This window comes from Bemisia tabaci, chromosome 2 (assembly GCF_918797505.1).
Source record: "Bemisia tabaci chromosome 2, PGI_BMITA_v3".
Classification (NCBI taxonomy): Eukaryota; Metazoa; Arthropoda; class Insecta; order Hemiptera; family Aleyrodidae; genus Bemisia; species Bemisia tabaci.
The window spans coordinates 12,924,582-12,952,273 of record NC_092794.1 but is presented as its reverse complement, the minus strand read 5'-3'; the positions used below and the strand labels follow the sequence as shown (position 1 = coordinate 12,952,273).

The 27,692-nt window shown below is 38.8% G+C and overlaps 1 protein-coding gene across 1 annotated transcript; it reads right to left on the bottom strand.

Moving 5' to 3' along the window:
- Positions 1 to 139: 139 nt before the first annotated feature.
- Chd64 (transgelin calponin-3) lies at positions 140 to 27,692 on the bottom strand. The gene is made up of 4 exons (XM_019046509.2): positions 27,486 to 27,692; positions 17,606 to 17,742; positions 8,156 to 8,360; positions 140 to 1,048 (listed from the first exon to the last, which is right to left on the bottom strand). The coding sequence occupies exons 1-4, from the start codon at positions 27,537 to 27,539 to the stop codon at positions 878 to 880; spliced, it is 567 nt and encodes a 188-aa protein (XP_018902054.1). The 5' UTR covers positions 27,540 to 27,692; the 3' UTR covers positions 140 to 877.

Below are 27,692 nucleotides of genomic sequence, written 5' to 3'. Positions count from 1 at the left end.
AAACGTTTCGGCCAAATCATGCTCTCAATTTTCAGATCAAGGGTGCTCTTATAAGCACATATAATTATTGAAAGTAGAGCTAAATGCAAATTTTAAGTTAAAAATGAGTTAGGAGGGTGGAAAATAACATCAAGAAGAATGCTAATCATCAAATAATAGGTGCTCATTTATTTTCAAAAGATAAAAATTTGATCTAGGAATTATAAGCACGATAAGAATATCATACTTTAATAAATAAGTAAATAAATAAATTAATAATCATAGAGTTCACTTTTGGTCAAGTAAAATAGGTAATAACAACAACAACAAAAATGGTATAGAATTACTCCAAAAGATTGGCTTACCGTGAAAATGGATTTGTTTGGCAAATTCCTCTTTAAATCTAACTTCAAAAGACAAGTACCCAAATATTGTAATTTTTATTTGGATACATGTACGTAAAGGAAGTCTATCAGCAAAGGATTTCCTAAGTAGATGGACCTCCTTTGAATAAATGTGTCAGTTAATTTTCTTTTTAACTTTTTTAATCTATATCCCAATTAGATTTTTTCTCTTTCATGATTTTTCTGTTTTTGAAAAAAAATTCTGTCACCCTTTTCCTTCCCTTTTTTTCAATTAGGTACTGTAAGTACGTTCTTGCAGATTTTTTATTTCAAAGCACGAAACTCGGACTACATAATTTCATGCTGCAAGTAGTTTTCTTTTAGAAGGGAATTTAAATCATACTAGACTTTAAATCTAAAGCTGAAGTACTTGGAGAACATCAAAAGATATTGATTTTGATGTGATGAATCATCGAAAAATTTGAACGAACATTTTAGTTAAGTTTTTGAATCAGCGGGTAATTAAATGCAGTGAACAAGAGCGTTGGAAGAATTTACATATGTCTGGTATTTCCAAAATTGATTCCACTTTGATTAGCTCCTTTGTTGCTACCGTACTGCAAGCTAATGATTCCTTGGCCAGCCTTCAATTGTTCTTCAGAGAAATTCCTGACATTCTTATCAGCTTCCTTTGGTCCAATACTTGGTTTTCCGAATTGATGGCCCTGAAAAAAGCAACGCACAATCATTACTAAGCACTAAGTTCTGTTTGATCGAATCAATCCAATTTAATTGAAGTGTGGAGTGTAGCTGTAGAATATCATAGAAGCCATACCCACAAATATTGAGCTAAACCTTAGCGACTAAGTTGCCGGTAAAACTAGAAGAGAAGCCCTTGTTTTGATTTGCCTCAATGCAGATTTTTTTTTTTACCAATTTCGAAGATTTTTAATTCTCTCTAAAATCAAAGAAGTCTATCCATTGTGGTTCATCTCTAGTTACAGCGATTGTGGCTTACATTTTTGTAGACACCAGAGGCTAATTTTTGATTGGGAAAAAAATGCTATGCTCAATAATTGGAAACGGTTTTTTTCATTACAATACGATGTGACAGAAGATTTCCGAAATTGTAAACTGAGGTGCGCTGTCTCCTAATACCCTCACAGATAGGTATCAATAGTAAAACTGCTTAACCATATGTCTTGATTCGGGGCTGCTCATAAAGCACAGAGGCATTTTGGCTGAGTATGTGACCCCCCTTTCTTCTTGTAAGGCACCTCTAGGACAACCTCTTAACCTCTCGATGAATTATGTAAATAAGACCTGCTTGACCCTCCCTAAATTTTCAGAAATAACAAGAAAGTTCGAAAAGTAGCTGAAAAGACTTATTAATCGAAAAATAATATCTTTATTTGAGGGGGTGGCTTACTTAAGACCTTTGCAACACCCCCCTTCCCCTTTGTATCCATTTTCTGTTTTGAAAGTCTCTCTGGTAATATTATTTATACAAAATGATAACTCATCATTTTATCCAACGTTTGAAATAAGCTTCATACTGTGATAGATAAGGCATACTTAAATAATTGATTATTTTAATAGGTCATCGGCTTGAACTCATCTCGACCATGTCAATTATTTTTGCTAATCACAGATACCTAATAATATGCATAGACGGCAAAGTAGCTGTGCGCTTCCAACTTATCGATTGTCAGACTATGAAGTCACAATATAGGTATAGGCATTATAGGTATACCATCGATCCGCATGGGTGCAGCTTTCCTGTCATTTTTTACGATTTTGAAGGGTAGTTTTTCATGGTAACATGTTAGTTTTAATTTTGTCTCTTTTTTCTTTGCTCTTTCAAGAACATTTCCCGAAAACTCTTCGTAAAAATATTCGATAATATAGGACTGGAAATTTTTAAACATCCCATTCGAGATCTGCGGTTTTGTGGCGTGACCTCAGGTATGCTTTCTAATATTAAAATGAGGCATAATGACATTGATGACACCTATTTTAATGACGAAATTCCATCCAGAAAATGTAAGGGATTTTTAAGAATTAAAAATGCGAAGAAAGAATGACGTACGTGATCTTAACAACTTGCGTATCACTCACGCGATTTTCAAAACAAATGCATCACTTACGTGCTGTTTGAAATGCAACTGTCGGTATTGCTCTTTTTGTCATAAACGCGTCACCTACTTACGTTTAATTTTGAATCAGAACGTATGAAACATAAACTTGAAGCGACTTAGGCGCTTTATGACAAAAATGAATACGCATTGTAAACAGCGGATGATTTACGACGTTTCCAAGAGAGCACGCCACTGAGGCAGCTTTAGAAAAAAGAGGGACGGTTATAGGACCTTTTAGTATACTGCCGTGCAACGCAAAAACGCCGTAAACGCCATTTTACATTTTTTGGAAACAACGTATCAAAGCAGAAAAACTTGTGTACCTTGGGACAATATTTTCACGGAATTCTGTCGCAAATCCTATCAAGAACTTAATTTGAAAATTTGAGGTGCATGGGTAAGACATTTTTTATGATATGAAGTGTTAAGTTCCAAAAAACGAGGGTAAATATTGATGGATTTACGGCGTTCTTGCTTAGCACGGCAGTATAAGGGTGTCAAGCCCAGCCCAGCATACTGGTTAGAAGATGAAACATGTCTGAGTCCAAATCTTAAAATATCTAAGTATCACATGAAATGAAAAACAACAGTTCCTGATCTATTCCACGCTAAAAATGTTCCGTGTGGATGATTTCCATGAAGTTGATTTCCATGAAAAAATGACACGGAAAAATGGAACAGGAAATATTTCCATGTGGCTGATTTCCGTGTGGCTGATTTCCATGTGGCTTATTTCCATGAAAATTTTTCATGGAAACGAAATCATTTCCGTGAAAATTTGTCATGGAAACGAAATCATTTCCGTGACAATTTTTCATGGAAACAAAACCATTTGCATAAAAATGATCACAAGATGGTTTCAGTACCATCCAAATTGCTCATGGAAATTAAATAAATCTTAGAATCAAGACAAAGGAGACAAGCGTCCCAATGGGAGCACATGATATTTGGACCATGCAGACATGCTCAGTAAAATAGAAAATGAACAAACAACACTCACCAACTTGTTCAAATCTGTAATCCACTGGGTCAGAAAAATCCACTTGAAGACAATAAATCCAAATTTCCGATTAGAACTGGTGCAGGTACGAAGGAACTTTTGAAAACACGATGAGTGCATTGTAAAAATATCTAAAGCACTCTTTAACGTAAGAGAAAAATTAGCACCATGATTTAATAGCTGATCAATACAGAACACCACTCTCAGAAAAGCACTGACACAACACGATTCTTCAGTTTAGTTTTAGAGGAGAAAGCATTTTTCAAAAGATGCGACATCATAGATCCACAGCTTAAATAATTTCACAATTTACTCCGATCATTGATGATATTAAGGTAGCCATCGATTCTCTACCCGACGTTCCTTCCACACATGACAGGAAACATCTACAGGCATAGAGCAAATGGCACTAAGCAGCAATGTACATCTGATAAGGCAAGCTCCTGGAAGTGTCGATCTGCAAAAATACAAAGCGGGAGACAGATCATCAAATTGATCTACCTATCGTTAATGGCCGTCCTTGGAGACAGACAATAAACTACGTAACAATATATCAACCACCTTTTGATAACAGAACGAATTTAAAATGAGAGCAAGACCCTTCCTTATGGAGGGAGGGCCAAGAAACATTTAAAAACGGAACATTTTACTACTTACAGGTCTGAGCCACTGAATAAAATACATTCCACCAGTCAATAAAATTTTAAATTTTGAATGTTGATGGATAACCTGATTGCCAGTATACATTGAGTTGAAACATCTGATACGTAGAGCGGTTCATTCTTATAGAAGCTTTCGTAAGTAGTTTCAGATAGGTACTTTAAAATTAGACACCGGTCAAATGTAGTACAAGAGAGGAAATGGGTGCAACAAAACTTTAATTGTCCTTGATTCTTTTGAAGACACAAGGAAAATGCAGGCAGTATGAGGATGTTTCAACAGACTATCTATAGCACTCGCCTGCAAGAGTTGGGAAGTTTCGACTTGTGATAAAGTCCGCGGATAATAAGATTTGCACTTAGAGAGTGCAACAGAACATCCACCATCTTGATTCTGGTCTTTCCCTTCAATGCTAAATGGATGAAAGATTATCTCCCTTCCCACGGAAGGAGTGGATAGATTTATTAGACGTAGACTCTTCGATCAACTTCGTAACCACGGTTAGGAATAGCACATGGTAGTAAATGCATTCGCAAACCAAGAGAATAGAATTCACGATTACCTCGCTCGTTAGAAAATATCGACTGAATCGTAAATCGGCAAAGAAAATTAAACTCGAGTTACTTGATCAGTATAGCTTGACATGACAAATAATGTGTAATGTAAGTACAAGGTGACAGGCTCATACTTAGGCTTGTCCGTCGTCAAGAGGTGAAAGAGAGATAATTTACCTGTGTTCGATGAAACTGAGTATAGTCAAGTAGACACCGATAATACAATCGATTCTTCGTTAAGAATCATGAAAAGTAGATCAAATTAAGTTTTCATTTTCAAATTAACGGCATGGCATGGCTTGGCTGGCTGGGTGGATTGAATTGAACAATGGTCCGGACTCCGGAGTTCCGAGTCCGACTTGGACATCGAACAGTTGGACGAGGGACCATTCCGCGGTTCCGCCTTTTGCCTTTTTATCGAGGTTGCGTATGAAAATGAGTGAAAATCAGCCGCTATATTGATTTAAGAGAGCCAGTTTTTGTATTTTAATCCTTTTGAAAACATTTGCCTGATAATTATTTTGATAATAAATACAACCCTGGAAGTATCGGCAAGGAACGATTATTCCAGGAACTAGGAACATCTTCTTCACAAAAGTTAGGTTATATTTATCTCTCACATCACTTCAAGTAGTTCAAGTAAGTAATTTAATGAATAATTTTTCACTTTCACACCTTTCCTTACTTCAATTCAGCCTGATGGCATTTATCGATTCCAAATATTCAAGTTATAAATTGAGCGCCCAAATAGCTTGCCGACTGTTACCTACTGAGGTACGAGAGCTCATTCACCCGTCAATTTAATACTGACTTAAAGCAAGGCATCCACACTGCTTATCCTCTGCCTCACTCATGAATTGGGTGGCTAATGCATTAGCGAGAACTAAAAACGCATCATCCTTAGACATTTTACCAATCGCACATCTGCAGTGCTGCGGATGTTGCCCTAATTTTATCCCTTCAAGGTACCCACAGTCAAATCATCAGTTTGTGCATGTACCTAAAAGTCGTATAATTTTAAAATACCTCAAGAGCTTATACAAAAATGAACCGCTCTAAGTATCAGATGTTTCAACTCGATGTATACTGGCAATCAGGTTATCCATCAACATTCAAAATTTAAAATTTTATTGACTGGTGGAATGTATTTTATTCAGTGGCTCAGACCTGTAATTAGTAAAATGTTCCGTTTTTAAATGTTTCTTGGCCCTCCCTCCATAAGGAAGGGTCTTGCTCTCATTTTAAATTCGTTCTGTTATCAAAAGGTGGTTGATATATTGTTACGTAGTTTATTGTCTGTCTCCAAGGACGGCCATTAACGATAGGTAGATCAATTTGATGATCTGTCTCCCGCTTTGTATTTTTGCAGATCGACACTTCCAGGAGCTTGCCTTATCAGATGTACATTGCTGCTTAGTGCCATTTGCTCTATGCCTGTAGATGTTTCCTGTCATGTGTGGAAGGAACGTCGGGTAGAGAATCGATGGCTACCTTAATATCATCAATGATCGGAGTAAATTGTGAAATTATTTAAGCTGTGGATCTATGATGTCGCATCTTTTGAAAAATGCTTTCTCCTCTAAAACTAAACTGAAGAATCGTGTTGTGTCAGTGCTTTTCTGAGAGTGGTGTTCTGTATTGATCAGCTATTAAATCATGGTGCTAATTTTTCTCTTACGTTAAAGAGTGCTTTAGATATTTTTACAATGCACTCATCGTGTTTTCAAAAGTTCCTTCGTACCTGCACCAGTTCTAATCGGAAATTTGGATTTATTGTCTTCAAGTGGATTTTTCTGACCCAGTGGATTACAGATTTGAACAAGTTGGTGAGTGTTGTTTGTTCATTTTCTATTTTATTGAGTATGTCTGCATGACAGATGTCATCCATTATTACTTTGCATGATGCATATTTAGCTGAAAGATTCTCTTTACACATGCCTAGTGGAAGATACATGTGTGTTTAGAACTGCTAACATGCGAACTTTGAAAAACTACGCTGCTATGATATAGAAAATCCTACAAGTCCAAGAAGGTCTATGCGCTGATATCAATTACATACTGACATATACCCGTCAAACAAGTTCCCATGGCCGTCATAGATGGCCTGCCCACAAAGTATGTCTGAAAGGGTGGCCCTAATTTTCATCAAGGAGCTTTGAGTACACCATGTACTTTTTAAAATTATTGTGCTTATTATTGCTTTCACTTGAGTGTAGATGTAAGTACACACTAAGCTTTTATCCATCATACATTTTGGCACATTTCTTTAATTATTGAGCTTCATAAAATTTCAGGTACTTGATTTTCAGGGGCTGAGATCGAAATCATATCATTAAAAAAAATTGGTTCCAGCAATTCTTTTCAAATTCTTTACAAAAAAATTTAGAAGATTTAATAACTGAAGATAAAAACATAACATGCTAAACACTACCTTCTGATGAAAAAGTACTTAAGTGATGACCAAAATTGAGACTTTTTTCGATCACCCTGATATGGGGATCTTCTTCACCTCCTTTCTAAACATACGCCTGAGAAGAAAAAATTTGACTGCTAATGCAACCCGCAACAATGATCGTATAGCTCTTCTTTCGGTTTTTTCCTTTTTCCCTTCATCTCCCCCCCCCCCTTCCAAAACTTAAGATTTTTCCTTTTCATGTCATAATGAGCCCATAGCACAGAAGTTTTCAAAAATGATTGGAATTCACGAAATTTCATTTTATGAAGTTACATATAAAATCTTGCATCTCTGGTTTGAACCGTATACCGAGTATAATTCCTTGGCGCGCACCTTGCGGAGCGCCTTCAACATCGTAGTTATGCTTCAAACGCGACACTCACGCTCCGATGTGTAATTTTCGCATGTTGCGCATGTCGGAGCGTATGTCCAGTTTAGAATTGCCCAAAAATTGAAAGATTTTAAAGCCGCGAAATTCATGTTTAAATCCGCAATTTTTATTTCCATGCCGAACTGAGAAGGGGATTTTTAATTCCATGAAGGCTTGATGGAAATGACTTGGTTTCCGTGTGAGTTGCATGGAAGTGTTATGAGTTCCATGTCGAGCTCACAAGGAAATATTTTCATTTCCATGAAGACTTGATGGAAATGACTTGGTTTCCGTGTGAGTTGCATGGAAACGTTATGATTTCCATGTCGAGCTCACAAGGAAATGTTTTCATTTCCATGACGGCTTGATGGAAATGACTTGGTTTCCATGTGAGTTTCATGGAAACGTTATGATTTCCATGTCGAAGGACATGGAAGTCAGACGATTTCCATGAAATCACATGGAAATCGGGTCATTTCCACGTGAATCCACATGGAACTGCAATCTTATCGATGGATCAAAGATCGATCGACATGCGCGATAAATCGACGCTCGATGTGCGCATTTCTTTAGCATGTCTCGTTTTCCACCAACAAAGCCGATAGACATAAGTGCGCCCCTCATACGTCAATAGAGAATTTTCGCAGGGACTCACCTTTCTGCCGAGAGATTGGAGACAGGTCACAACTGAGTTAAGATTTTGCCGTTCCCACAGGTCAACGGTTTGGAATGTCTCCTGAGCTGGGACGCCCATCTCAGTAGCAGTTTTCAAGAAGTTGTTAATATTCTCCATGCATTTGAAGGCCATTGTGCTCTCATTTATCTTCTTAACTGAACCTGGCTGCAGTGCGTTGACCAATCTGTTGAGCAAAGGATCATTTAGTAAAGAGAAGATTTACATTGATTACATACTTACATGGCCCTTTTAAAAGTAAAAACATTCAGTGTAAACTTGTATACAAGATGTGTTCTGCCGTGCCAAGGAAAAACGCCGTATGAGCCTTCAGTTGTTGCCATATTTTCTTTAATAACCAACGAATTTACTAGGAAAATTCAGAATACTTTTCTTCCAATTTTTCAGGCAATTTTGTTCCCAGTTTAATCTAAAATATCGGAAAATTTTAAGAAAAAATACGCATGACTTTCTTCAAAAATACATGTTTTATTCGAGGAAACTTGGCAACTCTTGCACTTTCATACGGCGTTCTTCTTCAGCACGGCAGTGTTGATTTATTTTGCGAGGAAAGATCTGTACTTGTAAAGGATGCCTGGCGTTCTTAATACGTTCAATTTCGTATAATAAAATTTCGTATAATGTGCAACACCTCTGTTGTGAAATAGTTGCTCCAGGCGCCGCCGCCGCACGGCGGGCGGGCGGCCAGCTCGAAACGCGCATTGGCGCCTACAAACCTAAGTGGATACTTCAAGCATTGTGCAATGCGTGAAGTATCCACTTAGGTTTGTAGGCGCCAGTGAGCCTCTCGCGCTGGCAGCACGCCGCTCCGCTCTGTTCGGCTTTAATATTTGTACTCGCATAGTCAACGTTTTTTAACTCATGATTTTGAAATGTTGGCACACTCTGCATTGATTATTCTCATTTAAATTGATGGGGGAAAAACATGTATCAATTTATCAAAGGAGAATAATAATATAATGTGTGTTTTTTAAATATTGGTGGTTCCGTGTCAAATTTAATGATTTCCAAAGCACTTTAATTTTTTCTTTTACATTTTGTGCTTTTATTGTGCTGCAGCGAGGTGCACGCGCAACGAAACGCTCAAAATTTGATGCATATGACTCTAGAAGATCAATGTATAAATGGGTTAAAACTAAAGATTGCGTGTTTCTTGGTTTTTTTTCCTCTTTTATTCATTTTCGCAGTTTCTGTCGGCACAACTGCGGCTCATTGAGATTAATGTCGCTTGGAAAAGGTTTTACAAATATTTTTCACGTTTTAAAAATAAAAATGTTTTCAAAATGAAGTGAAAATTTCGTAAAGAAAAAAATAAAAAAAGCACCTACACATATAAGGTATACTGTACATTCAATATTTTAAGGATAGAAATAAAACCAAATATTCACCAATGACAGTTTAAAAAGATGTTTCAAAAGGAGAAAGTAATAACATTTCATTTAGAAAATGAGCAACCATAACAACACCTCCTTCTCTCTCAATTTCTCATTTCCATATTGTCAATATAATTTTACATACCGACTAAAATATAACGCTTGGACCAAGTTACTGTTGCTTATTTTACGTGTGGGCGTAAACTACTGAACAAAAAAGGTGCGCGGACAAAAAATCGTTGACAAAATGTTCTGAAACCGTATCAATGCATGTCGTATGATAATTTAGTAAATTTTAAAACAATTTTACAATAATTGCGCTTGCAAATGCTTGCTTACAATCAGTCTTTCACGCAGGAGCTAGAGGGACTTAGAACTCTGGTGCACCCCGTAGAGCCGCGTTTTGTTCAATTCTATGGATCACGCTGAGCGTAGACACGTTTATCTACGCGCATTCATTCGGCTCAGCATGCAACGAAGACAACACTGCTCGCAAAGTTTGTTTACGTTTCGCAATCTCCAGTCATACCGATTTTTACCTTCAAGCACCCATTCTTCGAGGTCGCACCAATAATTTCTGGCACGATTTCGCGATAGAACATGAACATCGAATTCTTCGACTTCAAAAGAACGCTGCATGGATGTACACCGTGTACTAATGAATTTTCCATAAAGACATTGAGAAACGTTGCGCACTGGCGAAAAAGTTTGAAAAGCAAAAATTTTTAAGTGCGGCCTAATTTGAATGAGCTATTAAGAGAGAGATTCGATAGCCGATGGATCAACGTTTCTGGATTTTATGTTTTGTTTGTAAAAATCCTTAAAGGTCATCTCGCTAAAAATTTGTCACATTCTCGTGCACCAAAGTTGACCAAAAAACGTTCAGATTATCCTGCCCGGGAATACGTTCAGAGTAATAGATATTGCAAACCTTTTTGTCTTCCGTTTTACGATATTCACTTCTTGAATTATATCGAAGTGTTCGGTAAAATTTTGCAAACTAATACCAGGCGTAATACTGTGTGACGACTTTCGGGGTTTTTTGGAAAAAAAGAAGAAGTCCTAAAATTTAAACATTTACGAGAAATGACATAAAAGAAGGATTTTTGTTTTTATAGACATGCCCAATTTTCGCTGTTTTTGCGTAGTTCTTGCACTATACCTAACGATGAAATTTTGTCGACGAAAATACGCAAAAACTCACTCTTCACTGTTTATGACATGCTAGGTTTTAATATCGACCGATTTACTTGTAGACGCATTGAGAACTGTGCCCCTGAAAAGTGATGTGTGTCATTTTATTCTAATACAGGGTGATCCAAACGCCCTGGACCAACCCTATGACCCTTACCGAAGGTTTTTGCTCATCTTCATAATAACCCTCCTAAAATTTTGGGGACCCGGAGGTCATTTATTTTGGTCAAGGGGCACACCAGAAAACTCAAACGCCCATCTCAAGTTGCTCAAAAGGTACAGGGGTGATGCCTGGTGCTGTTGGTGCGGGATCATCCTGTATAGACGACAGTGAAGTAGTAGGCTTTGTAATTATTATCGTTTGGATCGGATTCGATTCGGGAATCCTGTAAGTGACGTCATAACTGACAACGTTCCAACACCAAGTAGTGACCAACAGGACTGACCCATTTGACAACGCATAAATAAGCCTGTAATTCAACCTTAGGCGGTGCTAAGCACCGTGAAAATTGAGAGCTGCAGATAGGATGACACGCATACGTTACGTCATGGGGTATTCTCTGTGCTGCTCTCTGAGGAGTTCCTCGAGGGACAAAATTCATAGTGTCCCGATTAAATCTGCTAGCCACTCTACCGCTGTAATACTGCCGTGCTAAGGAAAAACGCCGTATAATCAGCCGAGGATTGCCAAATTTCCTCTGATGAAATGCACGTTTTTTTTAAGAAAAATTATCAATATTTTTCCTCCCAATTTTCAGACTTTTTACATCAAATTACAAACAAAATGATCTGAGATGGTGGAAGAAAAATATTCACAAATTCTCTTGAAAACTAGTGATTTGTCGAGGGGCATTTGGCAACGCCTGAAGGCCCATACGTCGTGTTACCTTAGGACGGCAGCATAGGAAGAACGCCGTATCCGAGTAGCATTTTCCGAAGGAAAATTCACGATATTTTGGAATTGCATGAGTTGCGATTTTTTTACGATTTTTGGGCGATAAAATCAATAGGATTATTAACACCCGGGCGATTATCGTGTCGCTATTTTATATTTATGAAATCGCGTTCGATAAAATCGAAATTTTGTCTGAATTCATCACGATTTTTTGCAGTAATATTGCGATAAATTGACGTCGATAAGATCGCGATTTTATTGCAAATTTATGCATGTGATGAAATCGTAATTCATTGCTATTTTTTATCCAATAATACTGCAATAAATCGACATCGAAAAAATCGCAATACATTCTCCGATCAAATCGCACCTTATCGCGAAATGAAGCACTCGTTTTACGACGGGTGCGACGAATATTTTATGTCCGACCTCTCCAATTGACTCGATCCACTGTGCGACTACCAGCTCAAGGAGCAGTATAAGTGTGTATTTTTGGAATAGGCAACTATTCGAGCTCCCCGGTATGTTTGTTGCCTATGCGGCGAAATTGAAGGCGAACCGTAAATGTACGATATCTGTCAATATGTTAACGCATGGTCGATTGTTTAAGCGAGATCAACGTATGTTTTTTGAATAGATGCGATACTATAGATTTCTTACTATTCGCGTGCTTCCCGGTATCTTTTTATTGCCTATCTAGCGAAACTGAAGGCGAAGCTCAGGTGAGCATTGCCTTCGATTTGGTTAGCAGCATCCTTTATCGGTTCAATCGAGGTTGATGGAGCAATTGAGAGGTGTGTCTTTTGAATGATAATTCGTGCTCTTCGATATGCTGGTTGCCTATGCGGAAAAATTGAAGGAGAGATTCCAGAGACCGATATCTATCAATTAAATCTAGCATCTTTTATTTCATTCGTTCGGTCAAAGCATGCAGGATGACATTTTTGAATAGCTTTCTATTCACGCTCCTCGGTGCTGAAACTTTTATTTGCTCTTTACCTTATCCCTCCTTCTTTCCTCAACTTTCTTCTGTCCTCTCATTTTTACGCCTCTCTCTTAATGTGTTGACGCCTCCCACTCCTCATGCGCTACCTTTGATCGGGGCCTGTTGCTGATTGTTCGACTTGATAGACGAAGCTATGGACAAAGAAGACATAGGGAGTATGGAGCGATCCTATTGGTTGAAATGGTGAATGGGTGCTTCTTATGGACTATGGGGTTAAATGATGGACCAACCATTAAGGTCTCTCGTGGGTTGCCGTCAGGTAGTCTATTGCCTACCGCCTTTGTCCATTGCAACCACCAACTTCCACCGATAGGATCCTTCCGTATCCCTTCTGTCTTCTTTGTCTGTAGCTTTGTCTACCAATTTCAACGATCAGCCCCTGCAGGGCAACTATTTCGGAAAAGTTGATCAATTCTGACGGACAGTTGGACGTGTTAATGCTAAAAGGATCTATGTTCCACGCAAAGTCTATGCACATACTTCCTTTTAGCATAAATAGGTACGTCCAGTTATAACTGACCACACACGTAGAACACAGCGGTTTAAAATGGGTTAAAAAGCTTCTAATGACTTTCAGTTTGAACGAATGTTCTTTTTAGAGCTGTTCTTAAAAAAATTATTGAGATAAAATTTCAAAAAATTGGAAAATTATCACGCCATTTTCTGTTTGTCGCAAAATCCGTTACCTACATTTTCAGAAAGGACTAACAATAAGTACAATTTTAGCGATTTGCAAGATTTGACAACCGGGTTTTTTTATTAACCAAAAACCTTTGTTCCAGCCTTGTTGTTTCCCTCATAAAAATAATAACCGTAGCCGCTTAACGCGCCAATGACTCGGTCATAGAATTTCCATGTCGAACTCGTAAACTTCGATCACTAATAGTTGATTGTTAGGTAGGTACCGAACTACACCGAATTAGCAAATGGTTTTTCAGAAAACCAGCGGCAGACGCCATGACGAACTCCGGGATACAGGGATTGATGCATTACATGACTCTGTTACTCAGTTTTTATAGATCGTACATAGTTTCTGTCGGTTGTGATTCTTGGTAGTGAGCAATTTTGTTCTTCCGTTACTTAATTAAATTCGTTGAGAATAATCGATTCTAGATAAGACAGTCAGCCTTGATAAATAACAACTGTCTTGTATATGAAAATGATGGCTAAATTCTGAATACAAGTAATTTAACGACAGCGTTTCAAAATTCATGTTTATATTTCATTTTTTTTTAAAGAAAAATTAACAAAACTTATGGCTCCACATTTTCGCGAAATAATCGTAAAAGGGTAAGGAATAATAAAAAAAAAGTTTAAGAAAATCATACATAATTTTTTTACTCTTTCCGAAAATAAAACTTTACAAGGACGCCGCATTTCAAGACGAAATATGTTTTTAGAGTTCATTGATCGACTTATTGAAACTAGGGGACGGCTCCACGGCTCTTGGACGTCACGCGCAGTCTCACCCTATGAGATGGCACAACAAAATTTGTAAAGAATATTTTTGAAATGTTGAGGCAAAATCTCGCTAAAGTTTTTGATGAACCTACATGCTTGATGCTATGATTCTTTTAGAAATATAAGTCCCCGTATCTTTTTTTTATGTATTCTGAGAGCTCCATAAAGCCTAAGATAGCCACACCCTGGTAAAAATTGGCGATAGGAGCTGCGTTTCAAAATACCATAGGAGTTCTTATAGCCGACTGAAGAAGGCGAAAGAAAATCATATAGCTGGCTGTAGAAAGTTTAAAAATCATACGGCCGGGCTACACGAAGCGATAAAAAATTATACAGCCGGGCTATAGTTCCTGTCGCCGAGCTTTACCCTTTATCGCCTGGCTGTTGCTTTTTCGCCATCGGCTATAAAAGGCTATGAGAAATTGTGTAGAAATTCGTGTGCTTTGTAAATCCTTTAGTTTGTACGGAATCACCTTAATATTTACAAAACGCGCTTTATATTTTCATTTACTACATATTTTTTTTTATCAATTAAAATGAGAATAATCCATACATAGTGTGCAAACATTTCAAAGTCATGAGTTGAAAAACGCTGACTCCACGAGATCAAATATTAGAGCCTAACACAAAGCGGAGCGGCGGCGCACTGGCGCCTACAAACCTAACAGGGATACTTCACGCATTGCGCAATGCGTGAAGTATCCACGTTAGGTTTGTAGGCGCCAATGCGCGTTTCGCGCTGGCTGCCCGCCCGCCGCGCCGCAGCGTACCACGGCGCTTGATGCAACTATTTCACACTAGAGGTATTGCACAGTATCATACGAAATTGGAGGCGCTCCAAAATATTCGGAATGACATTTATCCTTCGAAAGTACGGAGCTTCCCTCGCAAAATAAATCAAGATACCACGGCCCAAAAAGAGAGCGGTAGTCCAAAAACTCACCAAGTCCTAGCATCCGTAATTAGTAACGTTTAGCATACACTTTACCGCCAGGCTGTTGCTTAATCGCCATCGGCTATAAAAGGCTATAAGAAATTTTGTTGCCGGCTATAGAAGCTATTGGAAATCTTACAGCCGGATGTAGGTCTATGGTATTTTGGAACACAGATTCTACCGCCAATTTTTACCAGGGCAGTCAGGGAATACCGGGAAAATAGGGAAATTTTAGGGAAAAATTGGCTAGTTACCTTTATTTCCTTTCTAGAATGGGTTTGACGGCTCAAACAACACATTTTGCCTGGAAACTGTTTCAAATTATGTCTTCATCCATATTCTCAGGATAACTAATTTCCGCACCTCTCAGGAAATTTTACGAAAATTTGACAGGGAAATCAGGGAAACGTCAGGGAATTTCATTCTCTAAATTCTGTGTCAACCCTGGATAGCTGAGCCAATCAGAAGGGGATCCTCCAATGACCATGCTCTCCCCGTAAAGGTACGAGCGAACGGGCAGCTTAAAACTTATTTTTGCGCCTGGTCGCTTGGTTAAATTCGTTTCGCGCGCCGCCTGTTGAGCCGTAGCTTATGAAGAGAAGGGCAAAGCAGCGACTTCCAGCGAAGATGACATCACCACCTCCTTCTCAAACAATGACTTGAGTCGAATACTGGTCGAGGTCACCGCGAAATTCGTCACGTCTGCTTATCAAATATTGTGCGAATAGTCTGCCTGAAAGCCTGCCTGTCATGCAGTCACGTCTCACGTACCTACCTATCCCTCTCGAAGCGGAATTTCGTCAATCCAACGGAATTTCGGACTAAACGAATGCAGCGAAAACGGTTTATCTCACGTTACTTTCGCAAAAACAGTGCCACGAAGAGAATAGTTCAGCTCCAAAATTACTTTAGTTTTTAAAATTGGGATGAAATAAGAGAAGCAGAGAAAGAAGACCAATAAAGAGGAAGGATGATATAAAATGAGGGAGCTAATTACCGCATAAGTTTTCGCGTAAATAAAACGTTTTTTTAAAAACTTTTTATTTAAGAGGAAGGATAATAATGATGAATGATCAGGAAAGCTTGAAATATGGTGAAGCAGGTGTGCTCGGTGTAGTATAGGAGGAAGAGGTAGAGAAGAGAAAATTGGGGAGGATGAGATAGGGAGGGTGAAAAACATATGAGTGAGATGGAATATAGCATCCACCCTAATCCAGCCATGAGTGGGACTAGAAATTTTTTGTGGGGTGGGTAGAAAGGCGCTTCATCAAAAAGGGTCTGGAGAGGGCAAAGAAACCTTGAAAAGCGAATTTGAAGGTATTTACTGGGCTCTATAGAGAACCTGAGAGACCTTCCTCGGAAATTTTCGAAAATAGAGCCAGCCTATGAGCGATTTTGAGGTGTTTCTACAGGTATAGAAAGCTCTACTGTGGGCTGATTGTTGAAATTGGTAGACAGAGCCATAGACAAAGCGGACAAAAGGGGTACGGAGGGATCCTATTGGTGGAAGCGGGTGGGTTCAATGAAGAAAGGAGGTAGGTAATAGACTAACTAACGGTAACCCACGAGAGACCCTATATAGTTATTACCATTACCCTAATTTACCTATTTACCCTTCGTCCATAAGAGCCACCCATTCGCCATTTCAACCAACAGGAATGTTCCATACTCCTTATGTCTTCTTTGTCTATCGCTCTTGTCTATAAATTTCAACAATCAGCCCGTTGCTTACTTAAAAAGGACCTTAGTCGACATAAACTTAAAGTTAAATTAATATACCATGGTACAGAGTGTGCCACAAACAATGGGCCAGTTGCGCTGGTAACAGAATCGTGTTTGGATGCTTGAGTCTTGTAGACTGGCTAAAAATAAATAGATCTGCCCCAACAGCAACTTTTTACATTAAATATTAACCGAGATATCGTCCTTTGAAAAGTCGGGTTTTTTAACGTCATCCACCGCGGTAGTGCATAACATGGTATGTAGTTATGTACTACCGCGGTGAATGACGTCATCAACCGAGTTTTTCAAGGCGCGATATCCCGGTTAATATTCAACGTAGAAAGTTGCTGTTTGGATGGATCTTATTATTTTTAGTTGATTTGCTAGAATAAAGCTTCAAAACACGATCCTGTGACCAGCGCAACTGACCCATTTGGGTGCTTCGGTATGTACTGAAGGGTGCAGGTCACACATGCTGAAGCACCTCGGTGTAATGCCGAAGTACTTCAGATGTTTGACCCGAACTTCGGGAGCTGGACCCCAAGTTTTCGGATGCGCGAGTATCGTCAATGATCGATTATTGATGTATCCCAATTGGAGTTATAGTAAAAGATCGATTATTAAGGTGTTCGTCGTAAACACCCTATGTTTATCGATCCTTTTCCATAGGTTTAAATGACAGATTAATCGATATATCGCAAAGCACGCCACTCCAATTGCGCGACACCCACATCATTTTAACTTCGGGTCCCAAATTTTTCTCACCGAGAATAAGGTCCGTTTTTTGATGGACAATCATATATCTGTATATGCACAGGGTCTTTACCTGCAGAGCAATGTGCCGTCCTTTAATATTTCATAAAAGTTGTCCATGTCTCCGGCGACATCAATATTTTCATCGGTCACTAATTTGATCCATTCTAAACATTCTTGAGCGAGTTCCTCGCTGTATTTGCTGTTAATCTGAAACAGAAACAATTTTTTTGTATTGTTTGAAATTAAGCGGTTCCTGCGAGAAGGTATTGAATGAGTAAAGTTTGATAAAAAATGTATGAAGTTTGCACTGAAAGTTTGATAAAGTAAATTCGACTCTCCTACAGATCAAAGTGCATAATCCTGAAATTGCAGGGGCACTTACGTGTAATCACGTCTGTACGACGAGGTATTACTTGTTCTTTGACGAGTAATGCGAGACGGTATACAACTACTACACACTAGTACACACCCACTCCAAAATCAAAGTAGCCAATGTTACTAGTAATACTAAGGGGAAAGGAAATCTGACTCGCCAAGGAAAAACAATGGCCTTTCGAATGTTCCTTGGTTTTCTCCGATAAAATACGTTCATTTTCGAAGAAAATCCTGAATTGTATTCCTTGGATTTTCCGGATACACTGGATAAAATCGCGAACAATCTCTGAAAATTTCGACAGAGACAATTCGCAAGTTAGACGGATAAATTATAAAATAAAATTTTAAAACTCACTAGTCAGAGAAAATTCGAAACTATCCGACGCGCGTTTCGACCCGTTGGATAGTTTCGAATTTTCTCTGACTAGTGAGTTTTTAAATTTTATTTTAACCGTTGACCTAGTCTGGTGCTTTTTAAAATAATTGAGGATAAATTATATTTTATCAAAAAAAGTTGGCAACTTTCCACGGAACGTACGGCGTTTTTCCTTGACAAGGCAGACATCTTCTGCACGATTCGCATGGAGAGAGGAAGTTTGCTTTGACGCCTGAGCACTAACAATGAGCACTTGCGCACCAGATAAGCTTTGTTATTCACGGCTCAAACTCCATCCTTTCATATCTGTCCATCCTCAGCAATCGTCCTATGGCTAGATATAGCGGTATCCATTGGGAAGGGGGCGAGGGGGAAGGAGGGGGAAGGGGGAGGGGGAGGAAGGAGAAGCACGTACCCACACACCCGACTGGAAGCGATAGGAGCGTAACACTTTGCTGAAAATGAAGCGTCCTTACTTAATGTAAGAAGCATTAACTGTTCTCTCGAGTGGAAATCAAGTTGGCATCATTAACTATTTCCAATAAAATTGTGGTCTTCATACATTGATGTAATACGTCGTTTCGTTTGCGACGTTGCAGTTTTAACAGATCAGCTAGCCTATGATTGAAATTGATAGACAAAACTACAGACAAAGAAGACAAAAGGGATGTGGAAGGATCTTATCGGTGGAATCAGGTGATCGCAACGTACAAAAGAGGTAGGTAATGGACTAACTAACGGAAACCGACGAGAGACCCTTTAGTTAGTCCATCATTTTCTCCCTTAGTCTGTAAGAACCACCTATCTCAACCAACAGGATCGCTACATATTCCCGATGTCTTCTTTGTCTATCGATTTGTCTATCAATTTCAATAATCAGCCCGCAGAGGAGAGACAATGCACAGAGCAACTCTTGGAATTTTTGTTGAATTTCCTCGTCATATACGATACATAGAGGACTCTCTCTTTCATTTCTAACGATTGATAGGCTTGGGGGACGAGGTGCATAAGTGCAGTTCTTGAAAACCTCGAGGTATTAATGTTTTCAAGTGAAACTGGTTTTCATAGATGCATATTCGGTGAAAAATGCGCTCCCAATTTCCAATTTTTAAGCATTAAAAAGTCAGTTTGAACTTTCTTCCCGCCATAGGATCCACTTAATTTCGAGACTTAACACGTATTCCTCGAAATGGCGAAAACTGCAATTCTGCACCTTGTCCTCTAAGCCTCTTAATTGCATTCATTTGTTTCCCGCAAAAGAATAGAATAACAGCGGGAAGTTCGAACCGTTGCAATCAAGTAATCTGTTCATCTACCACCGCACCATCGATCACAGTTGCTGTAATGCACCAACTTGGTTGATTTACATTGAGAAGCATTAATTTGATTGGCTGGCTTGGCCAGGATAAAATCAACACAAAACTCCAACTTTTATTCCTGTGGTATAAAGCCCCTCAGTAATAAATGCCTTCAGAGATTGGAGTCAATGAGTCAACTGGAGGTAGGATTGATGTTGCCATGAAACGGGATCCGAAAAAAGAACCTACTGCAAATTAATCGTGGTCTTGAGGTCCCATTTGTAGGTGTCAAACATCGGAAATTAGCTTTCATCTCGAGCGACTATTTTAACCTCCCGGAGATCAAATTGCATAACCATCGAAAGGAAGGCCCTGGTAAAAATTGGCAGTAGAATCTGTGTTCCAAAATACCATAGACCTACAGCCAGCTGTAAGATTTCCAATAGCTTCTATGGCCGGCAACACAATTTCTTATAGTCTTTTATGGCCGATGGCGATTAAGCAATAGGCTGGCGATAAAGTGTATGCTAAACGTTACTAATTACGGATGATAGGACTTAGTGAGTTTTTGGACCACCGCTCTCTTTTTGGACCGTAGTATCTTGATTTATTTTGCGAGGAAAGCTCCGTACTTTTGTAGGATACCTGCCATTCCTAATATGTCGGAGCGCCTTCAATTTTGAATGATACTGTGCAATACCTCTGGTGGGAAATAGTTGCTTCTTTACCGTAGTACGCTGCGGCGCGGCGCGGCGCGGCGGGCGGGCAGCCCGCGCGAGACGCGCATTGGCGCCTACAAACCTAACAGGGATACTTCACGCATTGCGCAATGCGTGAAGTATCCCTGTTAGGTTTGTAGGCGCCAGTGCGCCGCCGCTCCGCTTTGTGTTAGGCTCTAATATTTAATCTCGTGGAGTCAGCGTTTTCAACTCATGACTTTGAAATGTTTGCACACACTGTATGGATTATTCTCATTTTAATTGATGAAAAAAATATGTAGTAAAGGAAAATATAATGTACGTTTTGTAAATATTGAGGTGACTCCGTACAAACTTAGGATTTACAAAGCACACAAATTTCTACACAATTTCTTATAGCCTTTTATAGCCGATGGCGAAAAAGCAACTCCCAGGCGATAAAGTGGGATAGGAAGATAGGAACTATAGCCCGGCTGTATAATTTTTTATCGCTTCGTGTAGCCTGGTCGTATGATTTTTTTCCACTTTCTACAGCCAGCTATATGATTTTCTATCGCCTTCTTCGGTTGGCTATAAGAACTCCTATGGTATTTTGAAACGCAGCTCCTTTCGCCAATTTTTACCAGGGTACTGTGAATTAATCGTGGTCTTGAGGTCCCATTTGTAGGTGTCGAACATCGGAAATTAGATTTCACCTCGAGCAACTATTTTAACCTCCCGGAGATCAAATTGCATAACAATCGAAATGAAGGAACTTTGGGAGAGTCCGGTCTAACATTTTGAAACATATATTTGGACTATGTTCCCTTCTATGTAGTCTACTTAAAAATTTTTCTTTTCCTTCAAATTTTCCCCCATACTTTAGTCTTTGGTATTTCTGTTCAATTTTCTTTTTTTATTTATACTCCTTGGAGGATTGGAAAAGACTGTCAAATGTTTCATCTTAGTCTGACAGACTAGAGTCTTAGGAATCATAATGTATGCCCGACGAGAATGCATCAGGCATCGGAAGAAAAAGGAGCAGATAAGAATGCGAAGGCCAAGAAGGAAAATATTGAGAAGAAGAATAAGAGGAATAAGAGGGAGGAGAAAATAGGGGAAAAAAGAAGGAGGAAGAGGGAAAGAAAAGTAAGAAACAGGAGGACGACAGACAAAGACGACGACGACGATAAGGAAGAAAAGGAATTAGAGGAGAAAGTCGCAGAAGAAGATAGAAGAAGAGGCGAAGGAAGAAAAGAAGCAAGAAGGGGAGGAATAGGAGAGGCAGAAGAAGACGTTCTTACTCTTCGTCTTTTCATTCAACTCCTCTTTTCCTTTTTTCCATTTTTCTTCTTCCTCCTTCTTCGTATTTTGCTTCTTCCTCTATCTTTGTATTTTTCTTCTTCCTCCTTCTCTCCTTTGGATTTGACCTTTCCCGGAGGCTATTAAGTAAGGGCTCGGATAGGGTCAAGACGCACAGTGGATCGAGTTAAGTAGAAAGGTCGGACATGAAATTTTTGACTAAAACGGCAGATTTTTATGTTTGTTTCGTCGCATTTGAAATTTTCAGGAGTGCTTATTGAAGACAATTTCACGAGGAAACCAATGAAACCACTTTTAGAACTTCAAAGTTTTGTATAAACGGAGTTATAAGCGTTTAAAGTTCCCACATTATGTCCGAATTCTCCTATTGACTCGATCCACTGTGAGACGGATCCAGAAGACCCGCATTTCTCACACCGAGACTAACGATGCATAACGATTACCCTAAGTTTTTTTTAAAGGGAATTAACAATTATACGAAAAATGAAGGAAACTCTTTGGTGATCTTCCTCAGAACTCCAAAGCTGGAGGTTCTGTTTTTTATTCTGGTAAGACAGCGGCGCTGGTAGACTCCACTCAGGTTCAAAACCGCTTCGAGTGCTGCCTTGCAAAGTAAAAATACCGTATGAGCCATCAGGCTTTGCCATGTTTCCCCCGACAAATCACAAACTTTTAGGAACATTTGTGAATATTTCTCCTCCAATTTTTCACCGGATTTTGTTCGTAATTTGATCCAAAAGATCTGAACATTTCACGGAAGAATATTCCCAACTTCCTTCAAAATAAAATATTTTCTAAGAAGAAATTTGGCAACATTCGAATGTTTATAAACTCTGTAAGGCAGAGTGGTTCGGTCACCCGACGTTTATTATAAAAGTCCTGGGTGATGGAGATTCCTGCAGCCCAGAGCTAGAGGCCCCCACTTAATTTGGTGGACATGGCGAGGCGTGAATGATCGATTATCGAGATGTCCCTATTCGCAGCGATGGTAAAGAATCGATCATTGAGGTGCTCGTTATCGACACACGTTCTATCGATCCTTTTCCATTGGTTTGAATGGGAGATGAATCGATGTATCGCAGAACACGTCACGCCACTGGTGTATGGGTGTGAGAGTGTGGGCGAGCGTGAGTCCTCTTCGTGCCATTGCTCTGAGCCTGTCCGTGCCCTCGGTCAAGGCGCGGTCGCCGCCCGGGCTTCGACACGGATAAAAAGCGTCGCACTGAAAAAAAAATATCGGTGTATTTACTAAGAAAAGGGTTAAATTACCAAGAATTCAGGGTCCCATTTGATCCCAGTTTTTTCTTGGTAAAATTACCATTTATGGAATTGGTAATTTTACCGAAAATTATTGGCTTTCTCGGTAATTTTACTGGACCCCGGTAAAAACGCCAATATTTTTTATCGACTGTGGTAGAATTACCGAGATAAAATGGCAAAGTTACCGGGAATTGATTACCAATAAAAGTGGTATTTTTACCTGAAAAAACAGTAAAAATACCGGTTTTTAGGTAAGCTTACCAGTCTGTCTTGGTAAAATTACCAATAATTGGTAAAAAAAGTGAGATGGTAAAGGTACCAACGGACCTTGGTAAAAACGCCGAGAATTTTTTTTCAGTGCGCTTCTTGGTCAAGCGAGCCTCCGAAAATGACCACTCGACAGTGCCTTGCATTGGAAAAACTACATGTGGAAATTTCGACATTGCCAACTTCTGCACTGGAAAAAAAAAATTGGATCTAGAGTCCAGACTCTTGAAAACATTGACAAGAAAAAATACTCTCGATTCAATTGGATTTTTGCTTGAATCAAAACGAAACCAGCTTGAATTAAGAGGCTTGGTTCTTGATTAAAGCTAGATTCTGATTGAATCAAGAGTACTTTTTCTTGTTGATGTTTTTAAGAGTCTGGACTCAAGATACAATGTGTTTTTTTCCAGTGTGGACACACTAATTTTCTCGGGAATGTGTGCGTTTCGTTCAACGAGATAGAGGAAAATTTCCTTACATTCCTCGGGTGCCTGTGGATTCTTACGCTGCCGTGCTGAGGAAGAACGCCGTATGAACATTCGAGAGTTGCCAAATTTCCCCAGATAAACCATGTATTTTTGAGGAAACTTATGCATATATTCCATTGAAATTCTCAGACATTTCAGGTTAAGTGACGGACAAAATCCTCTGAAGAATTCGAAGAGAAATATTCTTAAATATTCCTAAATATTCGTGATTTGTCGAAGGAAATGTGACAACGCCTAATGGCTCATACGGCGTTCTTCTTTAGCACGGCAGTACGGAGTCCGAGGCTGATCGCGGATGTTTGCGGTTTCATGGGCATACTCGCGTATAATTGAAGCGCTGGGTGCAAAAAGGGCATTTCTCGATAACAGTGTCTCAAATCTCAGCTAACGTTTCACCCATTATAATTGAAGCAAATGTATGTAACTTGTTGTAACTTTTACTGAGAATTCTTTATGATTTTACAGTGCTGAATATGTAAAATTTCAGAAAATTGACCCAATGGTTTTCTCTCTAAAATAAGAATTACCACTGGAGATTCTAAAATACCGCGACCAAGAAATGTCCTTTTTGCACCCAATACGCCTCATTGCGGTTCTCTGCGGACCATATTACGATTTTGCAAGTATGTTGCACCGGAGAGGATAGACCGGAAAAGAGTAGGAAGAATAGTTCCGAAGTATTCAACGGAAAATTCGCGATATTTTAGGATGAAGTTGCGATTTTTTTTACGATTTTTTGGCGATGAAATCGCTAGGATCATCAAGATCTGAGCGATCATCCTTGATCTTGTAGCAATTTTATCTCTAGATATTCGCGTTCGATAAAATCGAAATTTTATTTCAAATTATCAAAATTTTTTGTTCGATAATATTGCACTTTCGCGTTCGATAAAATCGAAATTTTATTTCAAATTATCAAATTTTTTGTTCGATAATATTGCGATAAAACGCCGTCGATAAAATCGCGATTTTATTGAAAGTTTATGGGATGAAATCGCCATTTATCGCAATTTTTTATTTGATAATATTGCGATAAATCGAAGTCGATACAATCGCGATACATTCTCCGATCAAGTCGCAGCTTATCGCGATCATTGCTACTTGGGTCGCGGATTTTTGCGGTTTCATAGGCTTTCGCGTATAATTACGGTTTTGCAAGGATGTATAGCACTAAAGAGGATCCACCGGAACAGTGCAGAAAGAACAGTTCGGGCTTTCAAATAATTTATACGCCGGTATCTAAGCCGGTATACGAGGGAAAAAAAACTAACACCTATTACCTAATGAAAGCTCGATTCGAAAATGTCTCATTTTGATAAATTTACAGCCTTTATCAGGCCGTGAAAATCGATACGGATAGTCGATGAGGGGGACTTCCTGTTTTCTTCAAACTCTTTAACCCACGAGCGCAACAAGTTAAGTAAGTATTGAAAAGTGGGCATTTCTTGGCAAAATAAGGTTTCATCTCTGGATATGGATTCTAAGAAACTTAAAAAAATTAGAGCATGAACAATGTGAAAAATCACTTCGGAAAAAAAAAAAAAAAAAAAAAAAAAAAAAATACCTTTTGTTTATGTATGCCACAAAACAGAACAAAACTGAGAGCATACCTTGCACAGATATCATCTTTAAATGTTAGTCAAATATCTTTGTTTATTACGTTGTTCAGGAGCTTGATTTTTAGAGCCAAGAGAAGGAAATAAGGAATGCTACTACGTGAAATGAAGGTGTTTCGTATCAATGTATCAATATGCATGTTTAAGAAATAAGAGAAACGTATTATATTAAATAATTAAAAAAATGACGCGATAGTGATTTTAAATCGGAGAAGCTTGGCACCACACGCGTGCCTTGAGCCACTCATTCCAAAAAAAGAGATAAGGGTCATTACAGTCATAACCGTCGTGACCGAACTGGAAGAAAACGAGTTAATTTATTGTTCGACTGATAATTAATTACCGTGCCTGTAACACGGGGGAAGAGGACCGTACAAAGTATTTACCTCATCTTGGAGTTTATCAGTAGTGCGTGAGGAAATTCCTAATATGCAGTTTTCTTTAGAACGACCCAGGGATATGAGTATCTTGTTTACAAGATTTCTTTCGAGTCACAGCTAATTCTCATTTGCGATTGCCTATGCGCAGATTCCGACACTTTTTAGTTTCCAAGACGAAAGACACAATTGCATTTCAACGTTGTAAAATCACTACTCAAAATTAAATTTTTACGAAGAAACTGTCAGGCGTTTCTAACAGAAATTGTTAATGGTATTTCTTTGATTACACGCAAAAATCAGCGACATTCTGCCCAGAAATGCGCATCCGTAGGTATTCCCGGATACATTAGTTACCTGGGTCAATTTTGCAACCGCGGAATACAGTTGTGTTTCGTAAAAGACACTAGGATTCCCAGCTATAAGGGGAAAAGAGTTGTTCTACTAAATGGGAGAGTTGTTGATAAGAAAGGGTAGAAGGGTTCTCGAGGAAATAGATCGGTAAAACTGTCATCGAATCATTTTCATATGAGGGGCTTGGAGGACAAGGCGCATCAATGCAGTTTCTGAAAAAATTGAGATATTGATGACTTCAAATAAAACTAGCCCTGATGCATATTTTGTGAAAAATTAGGTCTCAAATTCCAATTTTTAAGCATCAATAAGTCATTTTGAACTTTTTTCCGCCACGAGGATCCATATTATTTCAGACTTCAAACACATATTACTCGAAATAGCACAAACTGCACTTACGCACCTTGTCCTCCAAGCCCCTCAAATGTAGATGAGTGTATCCTGCGCGAGTTCTTATCATAAATTGGATGAATTGAATGAAGCAAGCGCGCATTTTTTTATTTTTTATTTTTTTAGGTATAACAGTTTTTTCGCAACAGCCTCCTACTTCGAGGGCTCCAACCCTCAAATTTTTAAAAATGAAGTCACAGTTTTTGTCTCATTTGAGCAACATTTGTATGGACATGGTAAAAAAGGATATTTTAAAGTGTGCCACTCTTTTTTAAGAGGGAATGAGAGGAATCATCTCACGGAGTGGGGGGGGGGGGTAGTTTTTGGAGATTTCGCACACACTATACTATCTCATCATATCATTTTGGCCCATGAATGTTGCCAAAATGTTAAATGAAGCCCGCTCTTTCAAGTTTTGAGAGGGCTTTCTCTAGCCTCGAGAGTTAACAGTTTTGAACAACATGTCATTGCGCAAAAAAGTCATTATTCGATTAAATCAATTGACTTCTGCAATCAGCACTCTCCATATTGAACACTTTTGTATACCGACACATATTTAAACTCGAAAAACACGTATCTCTGTTTGCGATGTTTCACAATTTCCATTCGTTATTTATGTTTCAAGAAGACACCTTCGTTTTTTGAACTTTTCATAGAATATTCCTCAATAAAAAAAATAGAAAGTCACGGAAATTTCAATGAAATTAAGTCGATTCTTTGTCTGACCAAGAACTAAAGTAAGACAGCAAGTCTGCATCCTCGCAAAGCGAGATAGGTGGTTTTCGAGCTCAAACATTGATGGCTAAAGGCGAAAGATGCGCATATACCTCCGATAGCAACGTTGCAAATCGCCGTTCATGTTTCATTTTATTTTTTTAAGAAAACTGACCGACATTTATAATTCTTGACACTTTAGTGTGAATTTCCATCACATTTCAAGAATATTCGCAGGAAATATTAAAAAAAAATTTTGGTCAGTTTTCCTGTCTAAATAAAGTAGAATTTAAGTAAAAATAAAATATAATCGTAGATTTGATAACGCTGCAACGAAGGAACGCATTTTCCGACCTTACCCAATGATATTCGACAAAGTTCAGCATCAGCGATGACGACGGGAACTCTGAACGGAACCGAAAAGGCAGTCCTTACTTTTCTTTGAGCTTCGGCGGCGAATCCAGACTTGGTTGCCCGGTTGTTAGCCATTATGGGAGCCAGCTTTACTGATTTTAGGGAACTTCACAAACACAAAATAACCCACGGCACACGCGTAGTACACTCGCAGAGTAAGATGCACGACTAAACACTGTAGACTCGCTCGGCGCGGGTACCCGTTTCAGCTGCCAGCGCGAGAAGACC

Bases quoted from the DNA above. Each gene is read 5' to 3' on its own strand.
- Chd64 (XM_019046509.2), bottom strand. From the start codon at position 27,539: ATGGCTAACAACCGGGCAACCAAGTCTGGATTCGCCGCCGAAGCTCAA. The intron at 17,743-27,485 runs GTAAGGACTGCC...TTTCTGTTTCAG, and splicing joins CCGCCGAAGCTCAAAGAAAA to ATTAACAGCAAATACAGCGA. The intron at 1,049-8,155 runs GTGAGTCCCTGC...TGCTTTTTTCAG, and splicing joins TCCAATCTCTCGGCAGAAAG to GGCCATCAATTCGGAAAACC.